This window comes from Musca vetustissima, unplaced genomic scaffold (assembly GCF_032173495.1).
Source record: "Musca vetustissima isolate MV318-11 ecotype Yass unplaced genomic scaffold, APGP_CSIRO_Mvet_v1 utg57133, whole genome shotgun sequence".
In the NCBI taxonomy this organism is placed as follows: Eukaryota; Metazoa; Arthropoda; class Insecta; order Diptera; family Muscidae; genus Musca; species Musca vetustissima.
Window position 1 is genome coordinate 89,452 of NW_026889011.1, and position 25,136 is coordinate 114,587.

General features: G+C 35.7%; 1 protein-coding gene across 1 annotated transcript in view; it reads left to right on the plus strand.

The window, feature by feature from the left end:
* LOC133336772 (serine-rich adhesin for platelets) overlaps positions 1–16,564 on the plus strand; it is a 57,936-nt gene extending 41,372 nt beyond the window's left edge. The window contains exons 6-12 of the mRNA XM_061545052.1: positions 58–213; positions 5,233–5,542; positions 5,618–5,976; positions 9,326–9,460; positions 9,531–10,108; positions 10,244–11,246; positions 15,627–16,564. Coding sequence (XP_061401036.1) covers positions 58–213; positions 5,233–5,542; positions 5,618–5,976; positions 9,326–9,460; positions 9,531–10,108; positions 10,244–11,246; positions 15,627–16,564 — 3,479 coding nt within the window. The remainder of the gene's footprint in view (positions 1–57; positions 214–5,232; positions 5,543–5,617; positions 5,977–9,325; positions 9,461–9,530; positions 10,109–10,243; positions 11,247–15,626) is intronic.
* Positions 16,565–25,136: the final 8,572 nt, after the last annotated feature.

Sequence of the window (25,136 nt, forward strand, 5' to 3'; positions counted from 1 at the left end):
TGGAAAATAGCTTCAAAGGAAAACAAAAATAATTCCCTTTTATTTTTCCGTCCTTAGGTCTCAATGATTCTCCTTTAACTCCCATAAAGTCGGTTGCCGAACGCATTCAAGACCTTTCACAGACCAATGGTTTCTCTACAAAAATCAATTTGAATGTGGGTAATACCACCTCCCCTGTGACGGTGCCCTCGACGAAAAATTGGGAAGAAAATGGTAAGTTGCAATAACAAAAATAACCTCAGGTCTTTAAAAAAATATAAACCCAATAAAAATTATTAAAAAATGGTCCCAATAAAATTAAAAAAAATGTCCCGCTCCTTGACAAAAATTCCTTCCCAGAAAAATATAAAAATTCACCTCACTTCCCCCTAAAAAATAGATTCATCAATTTTTACTTTAAAGAATTCCGAACCAAAAATTCCCTCCTCCTTTAAATCCCAACACAAATTGCCTGTCCATCTTCCCCAAGCCTCCATCACCCAATCATCCTCCACCATACCTGCCTTGTGTACCCCATGTATATAAAAAAATATATTTGTAGTACTTGACATATTATTATACCCTTAGCCATGTAAGTTGTACCCACCTTACTGTATATGGTAGAAAAACAAAATATTGAATTGGTTTTTTACTTCTTATGGGATGATCTACTTTTTTGTCGTTGTTGTTATAATTATTCTAATTATTTAAACAATATTTATTTTAAATATTCAATAATTTATTTATTGTATTGGTAACAAATATTTTTGTGTGTATGTAAGTTTTATAATAGTTTTTATTTAATAACCTATTTTTTCTCTGTAAATCTCTAATTGGCTTCTAACATTGTGGGCTGCATTTATGGCTACAATAACAAAATTAACATTGTTTTTTTTTAAAAACTAATATTGAATCAATAAAAACATAACAGACTGATCAAACTTTCTTCTGAGGGACATAAAAAATATTGAAAAATCGGAATAGGTCTCATTCATCCATAGAGAAAGAATCCCAGGCTCTTGAAGTTCCCTTTTTCTATAGAGAAACAATTCACATGCCTTAGGTTTCTATTTTTTCTGTAGGAAAAAAAATATAGACCTCAGACCTGCATTATCCATATCACCATTTTCGTATTCAAATTTTAAATATATTTTACATTTTTCCCCAAAACCCATATCACCATTTTCGTATTCGACTTTAACAGCCTGTTTATGTATTTCTAAAGAAAGTTTTCTTTCGCTTTCAATGCGAAAGAAAATCAATTTTGGTTTATATAAAAACTTTTTACAGTTTAAAAGAAGCATCATCCACATAAACATTTTCGTAAGAAATTTTATATATATTTTCTCCCCAAAAATATCAGGCTTATGTATTCCAAAAAAATTTCCTCACTTGCGCCAAATGTCAAATTCACTCACTTGCTTTATAGCTATCGAATGAACTGGAAATGTACCAAAATTTAAAGCACTTTCATACAACACAATATCTAAACAAAATAAAAATTTTTGAAAAATGATTTATAGGTATCGTTTGGATTTTTTATTCATGTTTTTGGAAAATAAAATTGTACAAAATTCTTACAAATACTGAAAATTTCCATTTGACATTTTTTTATATTCAAATGTGTGATTGTATTTGTGTAGTTTGTTATCATTCCCATTTGAATCTCATTTATTGAACATTGGTGTAAAACTTTACATTTAATTTCGTCGACCTTTCATCGATATTTTTCCTAGAGAAATAAATTCGCCACCAGCACCACCTTCTATAGTCTTTTCCATTTTAAAAAAAAAAATCCATTGTAACCACTTTCGTATAAAAAAATTAAATATATTTTCTAGCCAAAGTAGAACCCTTTTCGGGAATATTTTCTTGTTTTTTTGCGCTGCATTATCTATATCACCATTTCGTAATAAAATTATATATATATATACTCCCCAAAAAACACCATTTGTTAAATTAATTTTTTGGTTCTATTCGTTTTTTGTTGCCAACTATTCCGATGTATTATTGTTATTATTTTCTATTTTTCGTAACTCCATTATCAACATTTTCATATTTTTCGCGGGAGTGTTTTCCTGATGAAAAAATACTATACTTTGCTGATATTCACTTCACTATTTTCTATAGAAAAAACTTCGTCGACCTTTATTCATAATTTTCCTGGAGGAATAAATATAATGCTGCCAACGAAAAGAGTTATCTTGTAAAGGTTTGACCGTTTTCCAAAAATCCATATCACCATGGGTTTTATTTTCCGAAGAAAAATTACAAAAAATCACTGATCATTGGTTGTTACCTGTTTTTATAGAACACAACTTCGTCGACACTTGTCCGATATCTTTCTAGAGAAATAAATGCGTGGGCAGCATTATTTTGGTAGACTTTTCCTTTTGTCAAAAATCCCATATCACCATTTTCGTATTCCAATTTTAAATTAATTTCCGCGCCCAAGTAGCTATTATTTATAGATAACAATTCCAAGACCCCGATGTATTATAGTTATCATTTTCTACAAAAAAAAAAAAAATACTTCTTCGTGAGTCTTCTCAATTTTCGTATATCCATTATCACCATTTTCGTATTCAAATTTTAAGTATTTTTCGCGCCACACTGGTTCTTTTTCTTCGATATAGGCCAGTAGAGACCCCACATTTAAATATATTTTCCGCGACGAGGTTTTCTATTATTCCAATAGACAAAATTACAAATAATTCGTAGGAATACATTCTTTTGAAGAAAAAGTCACAAAACCCAAAGACATTTTTTATTCTCTATAGAAAAAGTTCGTCACCATTTCCCTATTCCAATTTTAAACATATTTTCTAGCTAAAGATTTCTATCACTGATCCTTGGATGTTATTATTTTCTATAAAGGAAAATTTCGCCGACCCTTGTTCGATATTTTTGTAGAGAAATAAATCAATAAGCTGCATCATCTTCTGGAGACTTTTCAATTTTCCAAAACAAATCTCTAGAAGACCTCTGGGAAATTGTTCATTGGAAGAACCCCACAAAGTTGCCTAAGAGACGTCTTCCTGTGCAAATCTTTATATATTGCATAATCTCCGTGGAATTTTTTTCTTAACAAAAAATACAAAAATCACTGATCATTGGTTGTTTGCTATTTTCTATAGAAAACACTTTGTCGGCCATTGTTCGATATTTTTTCTATAATAATAAATCCATAGGCAGCATTATATTCTGTCTCTTCAGCAGCCACACTTAAGTGCGGGAAGTTGTTTTTGTATTTTACTGCACTTCTGTTCCACCTCTTCATTCGTTATCCCTACGTTTCATTCAAACTGGACATTCAACAACTGTAAACCTTTATTTATGACAAATAAACCTTTTTTTTAAAGACTCTTAAACTGGGTTGAATCTTATTCCGAACATCGACAGTAACAACATTTGCATCAATAAACAAATTATTATGAACCTCCAGTACCTTTATTCAATGGAAATTTATATTCCGTCTTCTATCTTTAAATTCATGGAAATTTTCTCCTCCTCTTATTTCAAAATTCCATTATCAACATTTTCGTATTCAATTTTTTTTAGCTTTTTTTCAGATTTTTTCCATTTAGTCCGACTTAAAGATATAATTATTCCACCGGCACTGTAAGTTTCTAGGTCCTCCTATTACATTACAGATATGCCAGGGCTCCTAAACTTGTTGAATTTTGTTCTTAACTTTGTCAGTGGCGACTATTTTTTAAAGATTTATAAAAAATCCAGTCCTACCCCTTCTGTAAATTGATTGCTATGAACCTTCTGTGTACCTTTATTGAGTTTCGCATACTACCTTAAAATTCATGGAAATCTCCTCAAACTATTTTTAAAACGTATTTTAAAATATTTAAATAGATTCGACTTTAATGTAGGACTATTGTGTCGATAGTTCTTTCGTTTCCAAAACCCCTTACGGACATGACAAGATTCTTTAAATCGTATGTCGAATTTGTCGGGTACGGCAATTTTTTACAGATTTGTAACAAAAGATCTATACCTACCTCTTCTAAAAATATAATTATTACGTATCCTATATATGTACTTTTATTGAGTGCCGCCTTCAATCTCCAAATCCATGGCAATATCCTCCTCATTCTATTTTGAAAATCCTTTATCACCATTTTCGTATTCAATTTTTTTGGAACGCATTTTTTGTTTTTTGTTCAGACTTTAAGGTAGGATTTTTGAGTGCCTCTTTTTATTGAGTGCCGCCTCTAATTTTCAAATCCATGGAAATCTCTTCCTCCTCCTCCTCAATCTATTTCAAAAATCCATTATCACCATTTTCGTATTCAAATTTTTAGAAGGAATTTTTTCTATTTAGATCAGATTTTAAGATAGGATAATTGCATCGTTTCAGTTTTACTCTAGGTCCTCCGTTTCGCTTTAATATTTTCTTACCTTGACGACCTTTCCGAAATGCCCACCATGAAGAATCTTCATACTCCCCATAAATACTGCTTAAAGAAGTTAGGGAATTTCGGTGTCGATAATATTCTCCCAACTTCGAAGTAATTCGCAGTGTAGTTTTAGTTCTATTTTCTCCTTTATTTTTCTTTCTCATTCTTATCTCTAAACAATTTGCTATCCATTTCTCTCTATCTAATATCACCTACCACGCTTTGTATCCTTGAATTCCAAGCACCTGCCTTGCATGTTTTAAATAACGCTTCCAATTTATTTTAGCTATCGATTATTTAGAATCCGAACTATCGTATTTTGATCTAAAGGAACCTGACTCTAAAATATACCCCATATTTTCTATATAAGTTTTCCACTCCCATTAAACCCTTATACTACTTTCTGAGACTCTTTTGGAGGTGAAGAACTCCAGAGACTAGCCCATTTGGGGACCACCTTACTGAGGTTCCATGTTCCGCTCTAGCTAATCTCCTAGTTATTTGTAACATTTATTTTAATACCTCCTATTTTTTTTTTAATTTCACTAATTCCGAACTACACAATTCTCTTCTCTCTCTTTCTTTCCACTCTCTTGCTCTTCACTTAACCTTCGTCTTGCAACTTCTGAAAAACTGTTAAGCTTTAAAAGCCTATAAATTACGTAGATCACTCTACTATTTTGCGAACTAAAAACCAGTACGATTGTAGAAAACAAATCTAATCACTAAAACCGAATCAACAACAACAACAAAATGACTAAAAATGTAACCGAGTGTAAAATTAGCAAAAAATCGAGAATCCGCACTAAGAATATCAACACAAATTTCGCTACCAAAACAGGTCAACAGCCGAAGCAACACCACCAACAACAACGGCGTCTCAGTGCCCAAGAATTACTGCTACAGGATCTCAAAGATCATCAGAAGATATTGGATGAAGGATTGAAATCCACGACGTTGATTATTAAGACCATGCGTTCGGCCACGGAATTTGATGAGGCCATGAGACGACTCAGCATTGCCTCCATTGAGGCTCAGGCTGCCACGCAACCAAAAATAATTTTGCGTTCGAATAGCTATCAGGAACCAGGAACAACTTCATATCAAGAGCTACCCGATCCTCTAACCGATAACAGCCACAATCAACAGCTGTATAAATCCACAAGCTTCTCATCCAACTCTTCTTGGTCGACAGTGGATTCAAGGAAATTTTCCATGGATTCGAGGAAAACCTCTACCGATTCGGGAGCTTCGTTTGTGCGTCATGATTCTGGGCCTCGTTTAAGCTTTTTGGGTAATGAACAAATTCCGGTTAGCCAACAACTACAACGCCTGCGGCTTATCTATGATGCTGCAACAATTTCCGCTGACCCGCAAAACGGTGACGAAGAGGAAGATAGTGCCGATGAAGAGGTGAAAAGCTACTTCCGTGGCCACATGGATAGCGATAGTGGTGGTGGTACCCAAGAGAGTTCGTCATATGAAGATGATTTCGCCTTGGAACATTCACACAGTTGGAGTCGCCTGAAGGCCAAGAAAACCATATGGAAAATTGACACGGATAATAGTACTTTGGAGAAAACAGGTAAATATCATAGAGGGGAGTTACCAAAAGAAGATTTCCATTAAAGACTTCTATGTTTCTAGTTTTTGGGGAAAAACTAAATTCTTGGGAAAGTAAAGTAGATCATCTTATAAGTTATCAAAATTATTACACATTAGGATTTAGATTTTAAGAAACAAAAACATTGAATTCACTTAACAAACCATTAGCACTGGGCAGGCATACAACCTAACCTCACTTCATAAGAAACAATATAAACTTTACAAAATGCATCCCGATTTGCGCACAAAATAATCTCTCAATAACCCCCCATACAAAGGTATTTTCCAATTGTTTATTATATACAGAACTCTTGTCCTTTGAGTTGTAACGGAAACCCTTCATATTAAACGTTATCCGAATTCAGTTTATTTAAAAAAGCGCTCCATACAGCGTTCAGTTCCTTTTAGTGAACATCGTTCAATAGTAGGGATACCAAAGTCAACTTTCAACCAAACGATTCAGTTAAAAAGTTCCCTCTTAGGTTTAGAATGACTTTAATCAGCTCTTCTATAAAAAACCAGTTAAACCTTCGACCCTTCACGTTGCCTTTAAATACTCCCAGAGTCTTGAATTAGAGTATCAGATCATCTAAAAAGACTTCTTGAACCTCCACCTCTTCTATGGCATTAATTTAACCTATAAAGATTCTCTTAGCATTCAGCATGCCCAAAAAAGTCCTGAGCCTTCAGATTTCGGTTCGTTCAATTTCAGTTTATTTAAAAAAAAAACGTTCCACATTATTCAGTTCCATTCTGTGAACAATTCCGTTCATCTAGTAGTAATGTGAAGATCGACAATAGACCAAGCGATTATTCGTGACGTTCAGCATGGCTATAAAAAATTCCTAAGTAATAAAAAGCTAGCTTTTTAGTTTTCTGACACTTCAACTGCCTTTAAAAACTCCCAGAGTTTGAGCATCAGATCAGCTAAAAAGACTTCTTGAACCTCCAACTCTTCTATAGCAATAATTTAAGTCTTCAGCTAGCCCATAAAGGACCTTCAAAATTCGATTCGCTCAATATCAGTTAATTTAAAAAAGCGTTCCACATAATTCAGTTCTATTCATTGAACATGTCCGTTCATCTAGTTCAATGTAGGGATACGAAGGTCGACAATAGACCAATCGATTATTTGAAGGGTCAGCATGGCATAAATAATTCCCTGAGTAATGAGATCCCCTATAAAAATTATTTAAAACTTCAGCTAGCTTATTAAGATTTTCTAAATCCCCAAAAGGAGTTCCAGCACATCTATAAACACTATCTGAGCCTTCAGTTAGCCAATAAAGACTCCTTGAAGTTGTCTATAAAGACTCCACGAATTTTATAACGTTTTTAAAGACTCTGAGTTTTACCTTTAAGCCTAAAGGTAGTCCATAAAGATTCGGTGATCCCTATGCATGTTTATAAAAATCCGAAAGTTTTCGCATACTCATGAGCACTCACTGATACTTCTATTTTATTTAAACACTCCATAAAATCGCTTATAAACCCTCTTCAGCTTTAAATTCGTTTTTAGAGACTTTCTCTGATCATCAGCAGGGCTTCAAATATTGCCTGAACCTTCTGCCCGCTTGTTAAAACTCCCTCCGAAGATAAAAATTCCATATAAAAACCCTTTGAACCTTCAATTCGCCTTCTGCACACTTATAAACAGTCCCTGAGACTTCAGTTTGTCTTCAACACACCTACAAACGCTCTTCAACATGCAAACGAAGCTTCAGCAAGTCTATAAAGACTCCCTCTGAGATTCATTGAGCCATCAGCATTCTTATAAACCGCATTTAAGGCTTCCCTGAATTTTCAGATCGCCTATATAAGCCTTCGACTAGCCTAAAAAATCCTTGAATTTTCAGCTCGCCTTTAAAAGCTGCCTATGATCACCTACAAACACTCCTTGTGGCTTCGGTTTTTCTTGAACACACCAATAAAGGCCGTTTAAAATTTTGACGAAGCTTCAGCTAGTCTGTGAATACTCCTTCTGAGATTCATTGAGCCATTGCCCGCATATAAACCTCATTTAAGGCATCATCAATCATATGCAACTCCCCTGTGCCTTTAAAAGTTCTGTAAATACTCACGTTGGCCTTCAACGTGCCCTTAAATGCACTTTGAGTCTTCAGCACACCTATAAATACTCCTGAAGGTTTCTGTTTTAGCTTCGATACGGCTATAAAGACTTCTTGAGCTATCAGCTCAGCTCTCCCATAAAAATCATTTAAGCTCTAAACTGCTCTTTGAAGATTTCTGGAGGGTTTCCGAGCCTATACAAAAATAGCTGAGACTTCAGTTCGCCCAATGAGCATCATCACTTCATTTGAGGCATCTGCTAGCCTATAAAACTTTCCTGTACCTTCAAAATTTCTGTAAATACTCCTGTTGACCTTGAACACACTTATAAAAACACTTGGAGACATCAGCACACCAGCAAACACTCCCGAAGGCTTCTGTTCGAGCTTCAGTACGGCTATAAAGACTTCTTAAGCTATTAACTCTCCTATACAAATCATTAAAGTCCTCAACTAGCCTGTGAAGATTCCTTGAGCCCTTCGACAAGCCAATACAAAATTCCCGAGCCTCCAGTTAGCACTATGAGCATTAGTACGCCTATAACGATTCTCAGGCCCTTCATATCACCTTCAAAAGGCTCCTCAACATTAGGTTCTACTTTATATAGTCAGTCGAAGTTTCATTCGAGACTCCAGTTCCAGTGAATTTAACATTCCATTAAAAAATCCTCCTAAACTTCAGCACGTCCTAAAAGTCACGTTGAGCCTTTGGCTAGACTCCTGGCTCGACTGCCTGCTATGCTAGCCTGTAAATCTCAGCGCATTCTCTGATCTCTGAGGCTTCAGTTTAAAGCACACGTTTAAAGAATTATATCGCGACCCCTTGAAAGCTCCATTTGAGTCTTCTGTTGGACTACCGAAACATCGACTTACCTTCAAAGACTTTCGAAGGCTTCAGTATATCTATAAAGTCTCTTATAACTACTACTCATTGATCCTTTAAATAATAAAAATACTGGGGCTAATATAAAAGCCTGTGCACCATTATCATAGTTCTATCTATCTTTATCGTCCGCAGAGAGAAATTATAAGGTCAGTAATATTATGAGGTACAAAATGTTTTTCAAAATATAAAAAACTGAATGTCAAACTTTACATACCCTCCAATAATACCCTACTATGGTGTAGGGTACACCGGGGTACATCCCCACATTTCCCCTTGATTTTATGTCACAGCTATTTTATAAATTTGTTTGTACAGTACTATTCGATTCCAAAACCTCCTTCCAACATCTAACCACTTTTCCCACCTCATTACAGATCTACCACACTCAAATGTGATGAGTATTAAATTACATTCACCACAGGCGGGAACAGAGGTGAACCCAACAACCACCACCACAGCGGTAAAGGTTGTGCCGCCGATAGCAAAGCCAAGAACCGTTAACAGTAATGGTGAGTATGGTGGAATTCAGAATTACTTGAAATTTCAAAACTAACTGCTCTTTTATTTCAACCACCTCAGTTGCTATGGAAACCAAAACCACCACGACGACGACACAACCCCACAAACCATATCAAACGAGTCTGCCAACCAAAGACTCTCTAAAAATTATCAAAGAAGCTCGTGGTGCCCGTCAGCTGCGCGATCATGAACTCTCCTACTTCGGTATAGCAGCCTCACAACAAAACGAAACGGAAAAATTAAAATCGAAATATCCTGCCCTCAATTCGGGTAATCGAAATTCTCCCAAACGTTCTTTACCTCTAAGGAGGGTAAGTGAAGAAATGACGGGAAGACGAGAGGAGAATGATAGATCCTCACCGGGCAGGCAATGGCAATTGGAACATGATAAACCGGATTTGCTGAAACATAATCCACCTGCTTCCAAGAGCAATTCCCAACTAAAACCAGCGGAAAGAATTTCTCTGAAGAAGAAAGCCGAATTGGAGGATGCCGAGGAGGAACATCTCTATGAGAATATTGCCAATGAAATTACCCCGGTGTTTAAGGTCAAAGAGGTATATGATCGGAAATTGGACTTACAACGGGATGCAATGATTTTGAGTGAAATGAATGAAAGTGCTGATCAAACTTTGAGGGTGAGTATTAGAAAGCATTAAAAAAATCATGGGGGTATTTGACCTTGAAAAAATATTTTTAGAAAAATCCAGGCCTTAAGGAGAACCTTGAAAAAAAATATTTTTTAATCAATTTTTATTTTTGTCTCCCTCCAGGAACTCTCCGATGAATCTTCCCTAAAGGATCGCAAACGTCGTTCTCTGCAGAGACGTAACTCCAAGCCACTCGAAACCATTGACGAAAAATCGATTACGGAAAAGATCTCCGACACGTGTATAGCGGTGAAGGTGGCCCGAGGCACATTTGCTTCGGAGGCCCGTAAAACCTCACGCCATTCGACACCATCACCAAATCGCCAAAATATTGCCCCAAGGGAACGTACTTCATCCCAATCATCAGTGGAATGTTGTCCTCGGGCCAGATCCCGTTCCCTCTCCAGTGAAAAGGAATATGAAAACATAAAATCCGCAACAAAATCTTCACGATCCACGCAAATGGTTAAACATAAAAGCCATAGGCCACATGAGGAGCGAAGATCCAGTTCATTGGACTCACAGCGCTCTTACCATTCCCAATATTCCTCAGGTGAGGAACAACAGCAGAACCAACAGCTTCGCAACAGTTTCCGTCGTGAAGATCGTTCCCGGGCCAAAACCAAACGTCCCAGCAATCCATCCTCCTCCACATCCAAATCCCAACGCCCTGATCTGAAATCATCCTCCACAAAATCCTCTGCACACAGTGAGTTCCAACGTTCATCCAGTACCACACGTTCTTCAACACACAAAGAACGTGCAGAGTGCCACAAGGAGAACACAAATGGACTTGCCACATCCCAACAGCATAGCAAACGTGATCCCCATACCCCGGGCGGTTCATCATCGCTACAACGTGGTTCCGCCATTAGTTCCAGCGGTCGTCGTCATCGTGATGAATTACGTGATTCACAGCGCCTGAAACGATCCAGCAATCAAGGGACTTCTTCTTCGTCGCAAGTTAAATCCTCCTCAGAACGTCATGAAAAATCGGAGACGAATGGAAAACATTCCTCATCACGTCTGACACGCGACGATGAACGCAATAATTCCCTGCGTTCTTCGGCACACCGCATGGAACGCAGTGGCGGAGAAAAATCGGAGAAATTATCAAAATCAAAAGGTAAGCTGAGAATTAGAGATTGATTATTTTATATCTTCCCACACACACCAATACATAAACATCTGAAGAACGATAGAATAGTTTCCTTGGACCAAGAAAGAAACAATTCACATTTAAGAATATACCCCATATAGCGGTACTGTCTCATGTTTGCCATCAGATTCTCAGAAAATAAAAAAAAACTTCTGGAAAATGAATTGTCATTAACATAACAGATCCTAGCCGCATTCCCCATTGTGAATTAGCACCTGGAATTTTCGAAAGGAAATATACAAAATATATATATTTTGTATAGGGGATCCGAGTAGGAGAAATATGGAAATTGCTGCAAAACATTGCCGCATTACCTTTTAGTTCTGGCAGTTTTCGCCAGTGGTGCTGGCGAAATGAATTGCATATACAACCCTGTATTCGTTATCGAAGACACAATCCTTGTTGTCCAATATTGTTATGTTGATAGTGAAGTATAGATATAGTATAGATGGAGCTGTTAGTGTTTACCGAAGTGTGGACACGCAACATTGCAAGGTTCTACAAATCGGAGAGTATATCAGATATATTACGATGTAATATGTCAACGTCAATTCCCATTTTCTCCCTACTTTAATATCCCATGCAACCTATTTTGAAAGTTCAGCCTAATTTGTTAACCGGAGTGAGCTTGAGAAATTAATTCAATAAATGTTTGACGCTATTCAAGATTAAATCTGCAACACATGAATAACGTTCGACTTCGACAAACATCTTTCTAGAAGGCCGAAAAATCATATTTCCCAAAGACAAAAATAATAAATTAATTGTTTTCTTTAACGAAGCACTATAAGGTCCTAGAATCTATTAAAGTATTTATCTTTAGATTTTAAATTTTAGTAGTGACAACCTTACGAGATCCAGCTGGGAAGGGGATCTACTTACATACTTAGCTGGCTTGTGACAGAACATTTGTTCGATAAGCCGAACATAAAAAAATATTTACAGGCGCGTCGCTCTTTGGCGCAGTTCTTCCAATTTAAAAGACCGTGTTCGGCAATGTTGTCTTCTACTTGATATTTCCATCTAATTCGTGACCTTCCCCTTCTGCCTGAATCATTAGCTGGTTCGCTTTTATATGCCTTTTGATCTGCGGCGAATTCGTTGGCCTTCAGCTCGGTACGTCTGACTATGTCGATCTCCGAGAGCAGCACGTGGTTCACTCCACGGCGATATTCACCGTTGTCGCGTGATCCCCTTCCCTTTCGGAGATATTTTCTCTAAAACACTCCAAGAGCTGGCTCATTTGTTTGCGAAAGTACCCATGCTCCAGGTCCATATAACAGCGCAGGTAGTATGAGCGTCTTGTAGAGTGTGAGGTTGGTGGTGATGGGAGGCGGCCTTGTTTCTAAACTGCTTACTTAGACCATAGTAGCATCGGTTGGTCATCACAATACTTCTCCGCATTTCAGAACTGATGTCATTAGTTTTATTCATGGCGGTACCAAGGTATATAAACTCTTTAACTACCTCGAAGCTGTATTTCTCAAGTTCCACAGTTGGTCCAAGTCTACTGGACGTCATTCTCGCCGTTTACTGTCAGGCCCACTTTGGCAGACTCCTTCTCAATTTGTTCAAAGGTGGCTGTTACCTCTCGCAGTGTTCAACACAGTATATCGATGTCATCGATGTAGGCGAGTAACATGTGTTGTTTGGTGTACAGAGTTTCATTTCTGTTACCTTCTCCAGCAGGATGTTAAACAGGTCACAGGACAAATTGTCACCTTCTCTGAATCCTCGTTTTGTATCGAAGGGCTCTGAGGGGTCCTTTCCGATGTTAACTGCTGATCTTGTGCCACTCAAAATTATCACGCATAGCCGTATTAATTTTGCAGAAATGCCAAAAGCAGACATGGCTTTAAACTCCTCTGAACGGGTAGGGCTGTCGAATGCGGCTTTATAGTCGACGAATAGGTGGAATTGGTATGGTCCAAAAATGTGATTGACCATTGGCTTCAGTCGTTTACACAGCACGCTAAATAGCACTTTATATGCGATGAAAAGGAGACTTATTCCTCTATAGTTGACACATATCGCCTTGTATCCTTTTTTGTGCACGGGTTCCAATCATTGGGCATGCATTTCTCTAGCCAAATTGTACTAATAAGCAAGTGCATGCTCCTGACCAGCATCTGATCGCCGGTCTTGAATAGTTCGGCTGGTAATCCTTCGGCACTTGCTGCTTTATTGTTCTTCAGCCGATTAATTGCTACTCTGACCTCATCTTGGCTAGGTGCTGTACAATATATACCATCATCTTTTATTGGTTCTGGGGTATCTTCTTTACCGTCACTATTTGATACCAGGAGCTTTTGAATAAGGAGCTCAAGAATTGTTGGAGATTTTCTGTTTCACGAGGTGAACAGTTTTTTTTTATTATTTAACGACAGAAGGGGAAAGGGTTAGATTTTTCCATAGAGTCTTTGGAAAAAATTATGAGAAGAAGAGAACGAAGAAATACAGTCGATTTAATCAAGATGCCCAGGAGTTAAGCGCCATATGTACATATTTATGGAAAAAAATACCATTCCGGCGAATAGGTTTACTAAAGGAATGAATAAATATTATTAAAGACAAGTTGGAAGAACTGAAAAAACTTGCATCCGAGATTAATGAGGAAGAAATAAATTCCGTACTGAAGTGGATTATTCAAATAAAGAAAGTGGATGGTATCAAGCGGGATTATCTGGTATTCTATTGTCCGAATATATGATTTTGCATTGGAGGAAATTTATGATGATTAGCCGATATGCCTGACATATCTAAGAACACAGCGCAAATTGAAACGGATTCTTTGAAGAAGTTGTATATAGAGATCACTCTATTGCTTCCTAAACATGGAGGTGTTGAGTTCACTGAAGATATATTCTTACAATTTAATAGAATGCTCGAAATATATTTGTATATAAAGAAGGAGCTGAATGAGGTAGTGGAAATCTTCCTATATTTGATCTTATCAGCGTTGCATGTGGGCTTTTAGACACTTACTTAAGGTAACACTCCGACGTTGAAATCTTCTGTAACATAAAAATACTATTGCGGCCAAAAGGTTAACTAAAGGAAAGGATAAATATTATTAAAGACAAGTTGGAAGAACTGAAAAAACTTGCATCCGAGATTAATGAGGAAGAAATAAATTCCGTACTGAAGTGGATTACTCAAATAAAGAAAGTGGATGGTATCAAGCGGGATTATCTGGTATTCTATTGTCCGATCTACGCCAAGAACTCCAGAATATATGATTTTGCATTGGAGGAAACTTAAAATTAAGCCGATTATGTGATTAACCGATGTGATGACGCGAGTCATGATTTGCCTGGCATTTCTAAGAACACAGCGCTAATTGAAACGGAGTCTTTGAAAACATTGTATGTGGAACTCACCATATTGCTTCCAAAACATGGAGGTGTGGAGTTCACTGAAGATATATTTTTCAAATTTAATAGAATGCTCCAAATATATTTGGCTGAATGATGTAGTGCGAACCTACCTATATTTGATCTTATCAGCGTTGCATGTGGCATATTAGACTCTTATCTTAATACACTCCAACGATCAAATCTTCTGTAACATAAAATTCTGTTCAAAGTATTTTGAACTCAGACTCTGAGTCAAAAATTCTATGGGTTACACATGTTAGGCCTCTCCTAATTTTCGATATTTTGAAAAGTCTCAAGTTTGACATTTTACGTTCCTAGTAAAGGAGAATCTTCTCCACAGACAATTAGGTTGTGCTAAAAGCCAAGCATGAGCTTGTAACTAACATCGATTTGAAATGCATATCTCGGTATTCTTTATATTTAGTTAGTTCCCAAAATCTGTACTTACGTTTCGGAATGTGCCATGGATTCCCAGTCAAAATAGCATATATTTATTATCATTTATTTTGTCTATATAATTTTTGTCATTGTTTTTTTTTAATATTCCCCCTTATTATTTTTGTATATTCTATTCTTTTGCAGAATTACTGGTTCTGGGCCTATTGATAATGGGTGCCACACAGCCAACAAATTTGCACAAACGTTTTAGGTTAGAATGAAATGAAAAAAATTGAAAGAAACTAAAATAACTGCTAATAATAGAACAGATAAAAGCACCAATTCCCCGATACACCCTTTAACACTACACAGAAAATATTTTGAATTTTATAGAAGAATCAAAAAATCAAAAAAAAAAAATCACGCAACACAAGCACATTAAAAAAAATTAATAAATTGATAAAGCTTCCCTAGAGGATATTTAACAGTTGAGGTCCAAATTTTGAAGTGATTAAAATTTTAGAAAATATTTCGTTAATGAAAAATGGTTTCTAATGCGAGTTTTCTTCTTTTTTCTATTCGCCCCCCATAGCTCACTCCAGTCGCTCAACATCCCAACAACGCCATGAACAACGCAGCAGCACCACCACGACGACGACAGCAACAACGACATCTACATCTAATGGCGTTGACGAAAGGCATGGCGGCAAGTCTAGCAAATCAGCCGTGAAAGCCGTGACAACAACCGCCGAAAATACGACGTACGTAAGCGTAACGAATTTAGCAAACGAACAAAAACAAGAAACAACAAAAATTTTAGAAACGAATAACGAACACGCGAGAGAGGAGATTAAACAAATCTCTTCCTCTTCAGCTTCTGCTTCGGCTACTCACACAATTGCGGGAGAAGAGAAACAAGAAATTACAAACGCTACGGCGATGGCTAATGAAAAATCCCCTCCCCCTAAACCACCCCGCAAGAAACGTAAACATTCCCTTATTCCCATAGCCATACCGGCAAAACCTGAACGAGTGCCACCCTTGCCACCATCTGCCACCTCGCAAAATTCTCAATCCCCCTCTCTGGACTCACCCACCTATGAATATAAATTAAAATCGAAAATAATACCACCCACCTATTCGAATCAGAGTACTTTGCGTAAAAGTTCTCTACCACGGCCCATCAGCCGTTTAGCTTTACTCAATAAGTCGCGAAAGCATTCACAGAAATCCACCCATTCCACATCGTCCTCTTTTGCTTTCCTACCCTATTTACCGGCCAAACGGAATTCCGATGTCAGTCATGTCTATGATAATTATATGTTATATGCCGTACCCGCGGCCATTAATACCAAAGCCTATCAGCAGAATTTAGTTAATGATCATGCTCAGCTATTCGGTTCGGCGGGTGCGAATCGGTATCATCAGCATCAATATTATGGTGGTGGTGGTGGTAAGGGGTTAAGGCGTCGCACGGTACGCAGTACGGTGTCGACGCATCAACCATTTGGCATATGCACATGTTCATAGTTTTTGTTTTTTTAACGAGAGAGGGAAGAGAGGATGCTCTCTACTCTCCATATTCCCAAAAACCTAGAAATTAATCACTTCTCGCATTTAAGCTTCTCTTATCTGATTTTCCTGGCACCAACTTCCTACCTCATTGCTTCCCCCCAAAACAAACACAATACCACTAACCTTAAGAACCTCCCGTCTCCCTGGTCTACCCCTCATCCCACATCTTAGCACCAACTTTTTGTGATAATTTTTTTAACAAAAAAATGGAAAAAATGCCAAAAAATTTTTTTTTTTTTTTGGAACGAAATGATCGAATTCAAAATTCAACCGAAAATTTTGCACCACCACAACCGACACTGCCTCTCATCTTTCAAAAGCGCACCAACAACCACAAACAAAAATTTTGCTCGTTATTTTGTGTGGATACATTTTTACTTTTTCACAGTGTAAGGAAATGATTTTTAAAATTTATTTTTGTAGTTCTTCTAGCTGTAGCTCTTTTTTTCCGGATCGCTCATCTACTTACACATCTCTCTACTTGTTGTTGTAGTATTAATAATTAGTTCTCTGTAGTGGTATTCTACTCAATTAACTTTTCATTTTATTCGTTTCAATCTAACCTTCATATAACCTCTTAATAGTGATCATCTTGGAAGTAGTTTGACGTTGGGCGCCATTTGTCAAAATATACAAAATAATCCCGGATTATTGCTATAGAAAGAGTTCCTTTAAGAAAATTTGAATTTAGAACGAATATTTTATAATTTTTGATTGGACCCCCCATTGGGCGCCAATACTAAGCGCCCTCACGTTGGACGCCATTTATCAAAACTAAAAAAAATATCATAGATCTTGATCACAGCAACATTTTCTTTAAAAAAATATACATTTAAGCGGAGTATTCCAAAATATTTGGTTGTGCCTCACATTGGGCGCCAATACTAAGTAGCCTCAGGATCGATGCCATTTATCAAAAAATATATATCTCATCAGTTTTTCAGAATACATTTTTTAGGAATATGCTTCCATAAGGAATATTCTAAATTTGTTTCATTGGACCCCACGTCGGGCGCCATTTATGAAAACTAAAAAAAAAAATATCTCAGATTTTCACAATACTAAGTGCCGACACGTTTGACGCCACTTATTGGTTTCCTTATTTAGTTCATTTAAGTCGAGTATTTCATAATTTTTGATTGGACCCCATATTGGGGGCCAATACTTGGAAGTCTCACGTTGAACGGCATTTATGAAAAAATATAAAACTTATCACATCTCCATAATAGATTTGTGAGAAATTGTGCCTCCAGAACGAATATTTTACATTTTTTCATTGGACCCCACGTTGGGCGCCATTTATCAAAACTAACAAAAATATCATAAATGTTCACCACAGAAATATTTTCTTTAAAAAAATATACATTTAAGCGCAGTATTCCAAAATATTTGGTTGTGCCCCACATTGGGCGCCAATACTAAGTAGCCTCAGGATCGATGCCAGTTATCAAAAAATATATATCTCATCAGTTTTTCAGAATACATTTTTTAGGAATATGCTTCCATAAGGAATATTCTAAATTTGTTTCATTGGACCCCACGTCGGGCGCCATTTATGAAAACTAAAAAAAAAAATATCTCAGATTTTCACAATACTAAGTGCCGACACGTTTGACGCCACTTATTGGTTTCCTTATTTAGTTCATTTAAGTCGAGTATTTCATAATTTTTGATTGGACCCCATATTGGTCGCCAATACTTGGAAGTCTCACGTTGGACGGCATTTTTTTATAAAAACAACAAACTGGGATTAAGCCTGACTATTTTGCAAAAACAAAATACAAATGATATCCCAAATAACCCGCCAACACTACTGAAAAAATAGAAATCTTATCAGATCTCCATAATAGATTTGTGAGAAATTGTGCCTCCAGAACGAATATTTTACATTTTTTCATTGGACCCCACGTTGGGCGCCATTTATCAAAACTAAAAAAAATAATCTTAAATGTTCACAGTAGAAATATTTTCTTTAAGAAAATAAACATTTAGGACGAGTATTCCATAATTTTTGATTGGACCCCACATTTTTGAATGGGCCACACATTGGGCGCCAATATCAAGTAGTCTCACGATGGACGCCATTTATCAAAAAATATAAATCCCATCAGATTTCAATTATGGAAATCAAGAAATATTTCTCCGGAACGAATATTCTCATCATTTTTATTTTTTTCATTGTACCCCACGTTGGTAGCCTTAACTTCGATGCCATTTATCAATAAATATACATCTTTTCAGGTTAAACATAATAGATTTAAGAAATATCATTCTAGAACAAATATTCTATATTTTTTTTTTTCATTAGAACCCACATTGGGCGCCAATACTAAATAGCCTCACATTTATCAAAAAACACAACAATTCGAATTACTAAATAGATTTCAAAAATAAGTATCTAAAACCAATATTCCAGATTTTTTCACCGAATTCCACGTTGGGTCCCAGTCTCCAAAAATGAACAAATATAAAAAATCGTCTCCGATTAGTTGGGTGCCATGTATCGAAGCCTTAAAAATAACCTCAGATTCTTATCTTTCTTTTAATTTTTATTGGACCCCTCATTGGGCGCCATTTTCAAATAGACATGAATTGTGCCCAAAATTAGATATTATTTCAGATTTGCACAATAGATTTAAAACTAAGCATCTAGAACGAATATTCCAGAAAATTTCATAATGCCCCGCATTGGGCGCCAATCTCCAAAAAAAAGAACAAAACCTAGAATACCATCACATATTTGCTTTACCACTTAATTTGCTAAGGAAAGCTGTTATTTTAAATTTATATTTCGAAATTCTTAATAGGTCCCCACGTTGGTCGCCAGCTCCAAAACAAGGAACAAAATTTAAATTTCTACGCCATTTATCAAAACTTAAAAAATTTATAACAAATTATGATAAAAAAATTAATTTGTGAAAATATTCCATAATTTTTGATTGGACTCCACATTGGGCGCCAATATCAAGTAGCCTTAAATTTGGCATAATTTTCCAAAAAAAAAACATCACAAATTAAATTTGCAAAAGAGAAAAACATCTCTAGAATGAATATTCTGGAAATTTTAGTGGGACCCCATGTTGGGCGCCAGTCTCCAAAATCATTAAAAAAAAAAACAGTAAAAAATCTTCATCGATTCACTTGGGTGCCATTTATCAAAGCCTTAAAAAATAACCTCAGATTTCCCCTTTATAAAAATAGGAATTTAGGACATATGTCATAATTTTTTTTATTAGACCCCTCATTGGGCGCCAATAGCAAATGTACATAAATTGTGTTGTTTGTAAAATTATTTTTTCAAGTGTTCGATATGGAGGCATGGAGTTTGTAGAAATATTTTTAAGTGTTTTGTTTTTTATGCTGAGGTTCTGAAATCTTCATTTTGTTATTTTTTAAACGAATTCACATTGGGCGCCACTTTCCTGTAATTCATAGCCCGAAGTTGGTTGGAATATGTCTCGATAGCAGTAGGTATTTTTTCTAGTATCTAGATATTTTTTAAAAGTATCACCCAGTTCATCATTTTATAGCCGATAGTTTTATCCCAAGATTTTTTCGTTATCAGCCCTACTTTAGGCGCCAATATTTTTTTTCAATTTCATTTCATTTGCATAGACGAAGCTATGAATTTTTGAGGCACTTTTGCCATGGTTAATATGTTAATCTATTGGTCTATAGAATGTGAAGTTCTTATATTTATACTTCTTAAATGACCTGACGTTGGGCGCCATTTAGAATTTATTGAATTGATAGCCTTAAATATGTCTTGATATTTATTTTTATTGTATCGACTATAATTCCATCTGTAGTATTTTTCATCATCGGCCGCAGCTTGGTCGCCAATACATATTTTTTTTTAATTTATTCATATTTATTGCATATTTGGGGTTGAATTTAAAGGGGGTTCTATGTATATGTTAATCCTAACGTTCTATAGGTTCCAAAGAAATCGATGTTGTTTTTCAAACGACCACACGTTGGGCGCCATTTACAATTTCTCTGATTCATTGTCGGAAATATGTTGGAATATGGCTCAATAATAAAATATTTGATTTCTTCTTTAAATTTATGGAAAGTACTTTTCACTATAAGCCCACGTTGGGCGCCAATATGATTTTTTTTTTTAATTTCATCCTACCGATTGTATAGCTAGGGTTGAGTTTATTTGTGCGTTTTTTCTCCATGTTTAATAAGATATAATAATCTATAGTCTATGGAACGTTACCCACGTTGGGCGCCATTTAGAATTTCTCTAATTCATAGCCTGAAATATGTTTGATGGAAGATAATTTTATTGAAAGTACATTTCAATATCAGCCCACGTTGGGCGCCAATATGATTTATTTATTTATTTGAGGGTTTTTAGTGCGTTTTTTCTCCATATTTAATAAGTTATTAATCTATATTCCATAGAACGTTCCCCAAGTTGGGCGCCATTTTCATAATTTTAAATAAAAATACTTCTTGAAAAAATATTATATATATGGACATGTTGTTTATATCGTATACACAATAATTAAATTAATTGCCCCCCTTGTTGGGCGCCAATATTTAGTTGTTCAATTTCTCCAGCTAAATTGCCTAGCTGAAGTTGAGTTTCAAGACCGGGTTGTTTCTTAAAATGTTTATATTCATGACACATATATTAGATGTGCTTCACGTTGGGCGCCATTTTTTTTTTAAATTTTGACGAAATAATAATTCCTAATAATATTATAAAATTTATCTAACCATGCCTATAAATATGTTGCCCATATAGCATCACCAAAAAAAAAAATCAAATTAATAGGGCGCCACTTTGGGCGCCAATAGATTTTTTTCATCTCCATTGCATAGCTAGAGTTGAATTTTAGGGGCTATTGATCTTTTCGTTAGTTAATATGTTAATATATGGTCCGCAGGAAGTCATCTCGATTGCATAGCTGAAGTTGAGTGAGTTTTAGGGCTAGTTTTCTTTTTGTTTGCTAATATGTTAATCTGTGGTCCATAGGAGGTGCCCCACGTTGGGCGCCAATTATTTTTTTTTTATTTTTTCATAACGATTACATAACTGTAGTTGTGATTTAGTAGCTATTTTTCTCTTCGTTAGTCTATATATTAATCTATGGTCCATAAGAAGTACCCCACGTTGGGCGCCAATACATTTTCTTATTTTTTTTCATCCTGATTGCATAGTTGGCGGTGAGTTTTAGTGGCTATTTTTCTCTTTGTTCGCTAATATGGTAATCTATGGCCCATAGGAAGTGCCCCACGTTGGGCGCCAATACATTTCTTGTGTATTTTTTCATGGGCGCCAATACATTTTTTATACTTTTTCATCACATTTCCATAGTTGGCGGTGAGTTTTAGGGCTAGTTTTCTTTTTGTTTGCTAATATGTTAATCTGTGGTCCATAGGAGGTGCCGCACATTGGGCGCCAATTATTTTTTTTTTTTTATTTTTTCATAACGATTGCATAACTGTAGTTGAGTTTTAGGGGCTCATTTTCTCTTCGTTATTTTATATGATAATCTATGGTCCATAAGAAGTGCCCCACGTTGGGCGCCATTCACAATATTTCTTAATTTTAACCTAAAAAAATACTAAAAATTATTTTTTATTTAATTTAAACAGTAATATAATCTATGAACATGTTGCCTCCTATATAGTACCAAAAAAATTAATTTTTAGAGATGCCTACTATTTTATCTTCGTTGAATCCTTCTAGCTCTTCTGTATTATAGAATAACTGAAAACTTTTATTGCGACTCTCTTTTTTTCTCCTCCACGTAGTCAGTAGTAAAAAAATATAACATCGAAACCAACTTTTCTCAGTAGTAATTTTTCTCGAGTGTAGTTTGAGAAATCAAACTAAAAATATTAACAATTTTTTTTTTTTTTAATTTTTTTTCTAATTTCGATTTTTATTTTAAATTTTTGCAGCCAGAGTAAAAATTCCCCAAAACGTCAAGAACAGCAGCAACAGCAGTCACATCATCATCGTCGCCAACCTCATGCCTCGGCCACCACCTCATCGTCATCACCATCCAAAGATCGCTCCCGAGAACGCTCCAAGGACAAATCCGCCAGCGAACGAAAACAAAAGACCTCAAAGACCCCGGAGGTCATTAGCAAAACCCATGAACATGTCTATGGTCTGAAATCGGCCATTATAAAGACCACAACGAAATTACGTGAAAAATCTCGAGCTCGCAAGGAAAAGAAATGAAGAAGAAAAAGAAAAATTAACAGAAGAAAAAAAATAAAAACAACGAAAGAAAATAAAACTAATAATAGAAGGAAGAGATGATCCTGCCACCCTAATATACATATGCTAATCCTTATCCATTATCTATATACGAAACAAAAAATATGATTTTACTAATTTTTACTCACTCGCACTTTAATGACTTAACCTAGAATTATTTTTAATTTTTTTTTTTAATTCCGACAACAAGTATTAATTAATTAATTAAAAATAATTATTTTCCTTAATTTAGTTTTTTTATTTGTATTATTATATTAACTCTACATGATACTCATATTTTATGAATTTTTAATTATTTTTTTCGCCTAGAAATTTAAGTTTTTGTTTTTTGACTTTTTATGTGTTTTTTCAAAGCAATTGTTTGCCTTAAAGTACTTTAAGAGAGTGTGTCTGTATGTGTGTTATGGTTTTCAATAAGAAAGAAATTTAGAAATTTTGTAACAAAAAAAAAACGAATGATTTTATTTTTTAGTGTCACTTTAAGTTTCGAGGAGAATCTCCTCGATACCGTCCATTTAAATTATTTAATAAATAAAACAAATATTAATAAAATTTTTAAAAAATAAAATAATTAAAAAAAACCTTTTTTTATTTTCTAAAATTTTTTTTCAAGGTACCAGGCAGGGGTATATAAGGCGTGGATTTTTTAAAATTCATTTTTCAAGCTACCAGGCAAGGCTATATAAGGCGTGGATTTTTTAAAAAATATTTTTCAAGCTACCAGGCAAGGCTATATAAGGCGTGGATTTTTTAAAATTAATTTTTGAGAATCCCAGGCAAGGCTATATAAGGCGTGGATTTTTTAAAATTAATTTTTGAGAATCCCAGGCAAGGCTATATAAGGCGTGGATTTTTTAAAATTAATTTTTGAGAATCCCAGGCAAGGCTATATAAGGCGTGGATTTTTTAAAATTAATTTTTGAGAATCCCAGGCAAGGCTATATAAGGCGTGGATTTTTTAAAATTAATTTTTGAGAATCCCAGGCAAGGCTATACAAAGCGTGGATTTTTTAAAATTCAATTTTCAAGCTACCAGGCAAGGCTATATAAGGCGCGGATTTTTTTAAATTCAATTTTCAAGCTACCAGGCAATGCCGTGGATTTTTTTAAAAATACACATAAAAACTACAAATTCTCCCCTTACCAATAGTGAAAGTTTCACGTCAATCCGTGCATTCATTCCGGAGCTATGGCTATTTAAAGTTTACCTTGTGTCAAAATATAGCGGCTACACAATTCTGTTCGCCTATTAACTGAAATTGAAAAATTGCATGTTCACAAAAACAGAAAAATGGCGAGGATAGGTAGGTAGGTGTGTTACCAGATTGGTTAATACTTACGTTGTGTGTGTCTCATGTCTCATTTTTCAAATTCTGAGCATACTTTTAGGCGTTACATGAACAACATGCCGCATACCAATGTGTAATGGAAATCCTTTTGGAATATGGGCATGTAAAAGTATGCTCATTATTTGTAGACTAAAAGTGAACAAACGATCTGGCAACAATTACTGACTGTATACTTCGTTGTTCTTCGAAGGCTTGAAATTTCTTCATTTGCATTTTTTTGTGGTACTAGGCAAACAGAATCGTGTAGCCGCTACATTCTGACACAAGGTAAACTTTAAATAGCTATAGCTCAGTAATGGATGCAGGTATTGGCATGCGATTTTCACTATATGTTAGGGGAGAATTTGTAGTTTTTATGTCGATAGTCGATATTAAGACATTTATAAAATTAGTTCTTCTTCTTAGCTGGCTTGTGACAGAACTTTCATTCTATAAGCCGAGCCTAAAAAAATTTCCAGGCGCGTCTTTTGGGCAGTTTTTCCAATTTGAAAGACCCTGTTCGGCAATGTTGTCTTCGACTTGATCTTTCCATCGTATTCGTGGCCTTCCACTTCTGCGTGAACCATCAGCTGGTTCGCCTTTATATGCCATCTTGGCAGGGGCATCTTCATCCATTCTCACAACATGACCTAGCCAACGTAGTCGATGCAGCCTAAATATGTCTAACAATGTCGATGTCCGAGAATAGCTGGTATAACTCATGGTTCATTCGACGGCCATATTCACCGTCAACGCAGACGTCGGCCCATAGATCTTTAGAATAATTTTTCTCTCAAACACTCCAAGAGCTGCCTCATCTGCTTGCTGTTATAAGATCCATATAACAGCACGGGTAGTAACAGCGTCTTGTAGAGTGTGAGTTTGGTATGGCGGGAGGTGACTTTGTATCTAAACTGTTTAATCAAACCATAGTAGCATCGGTTGACCAACA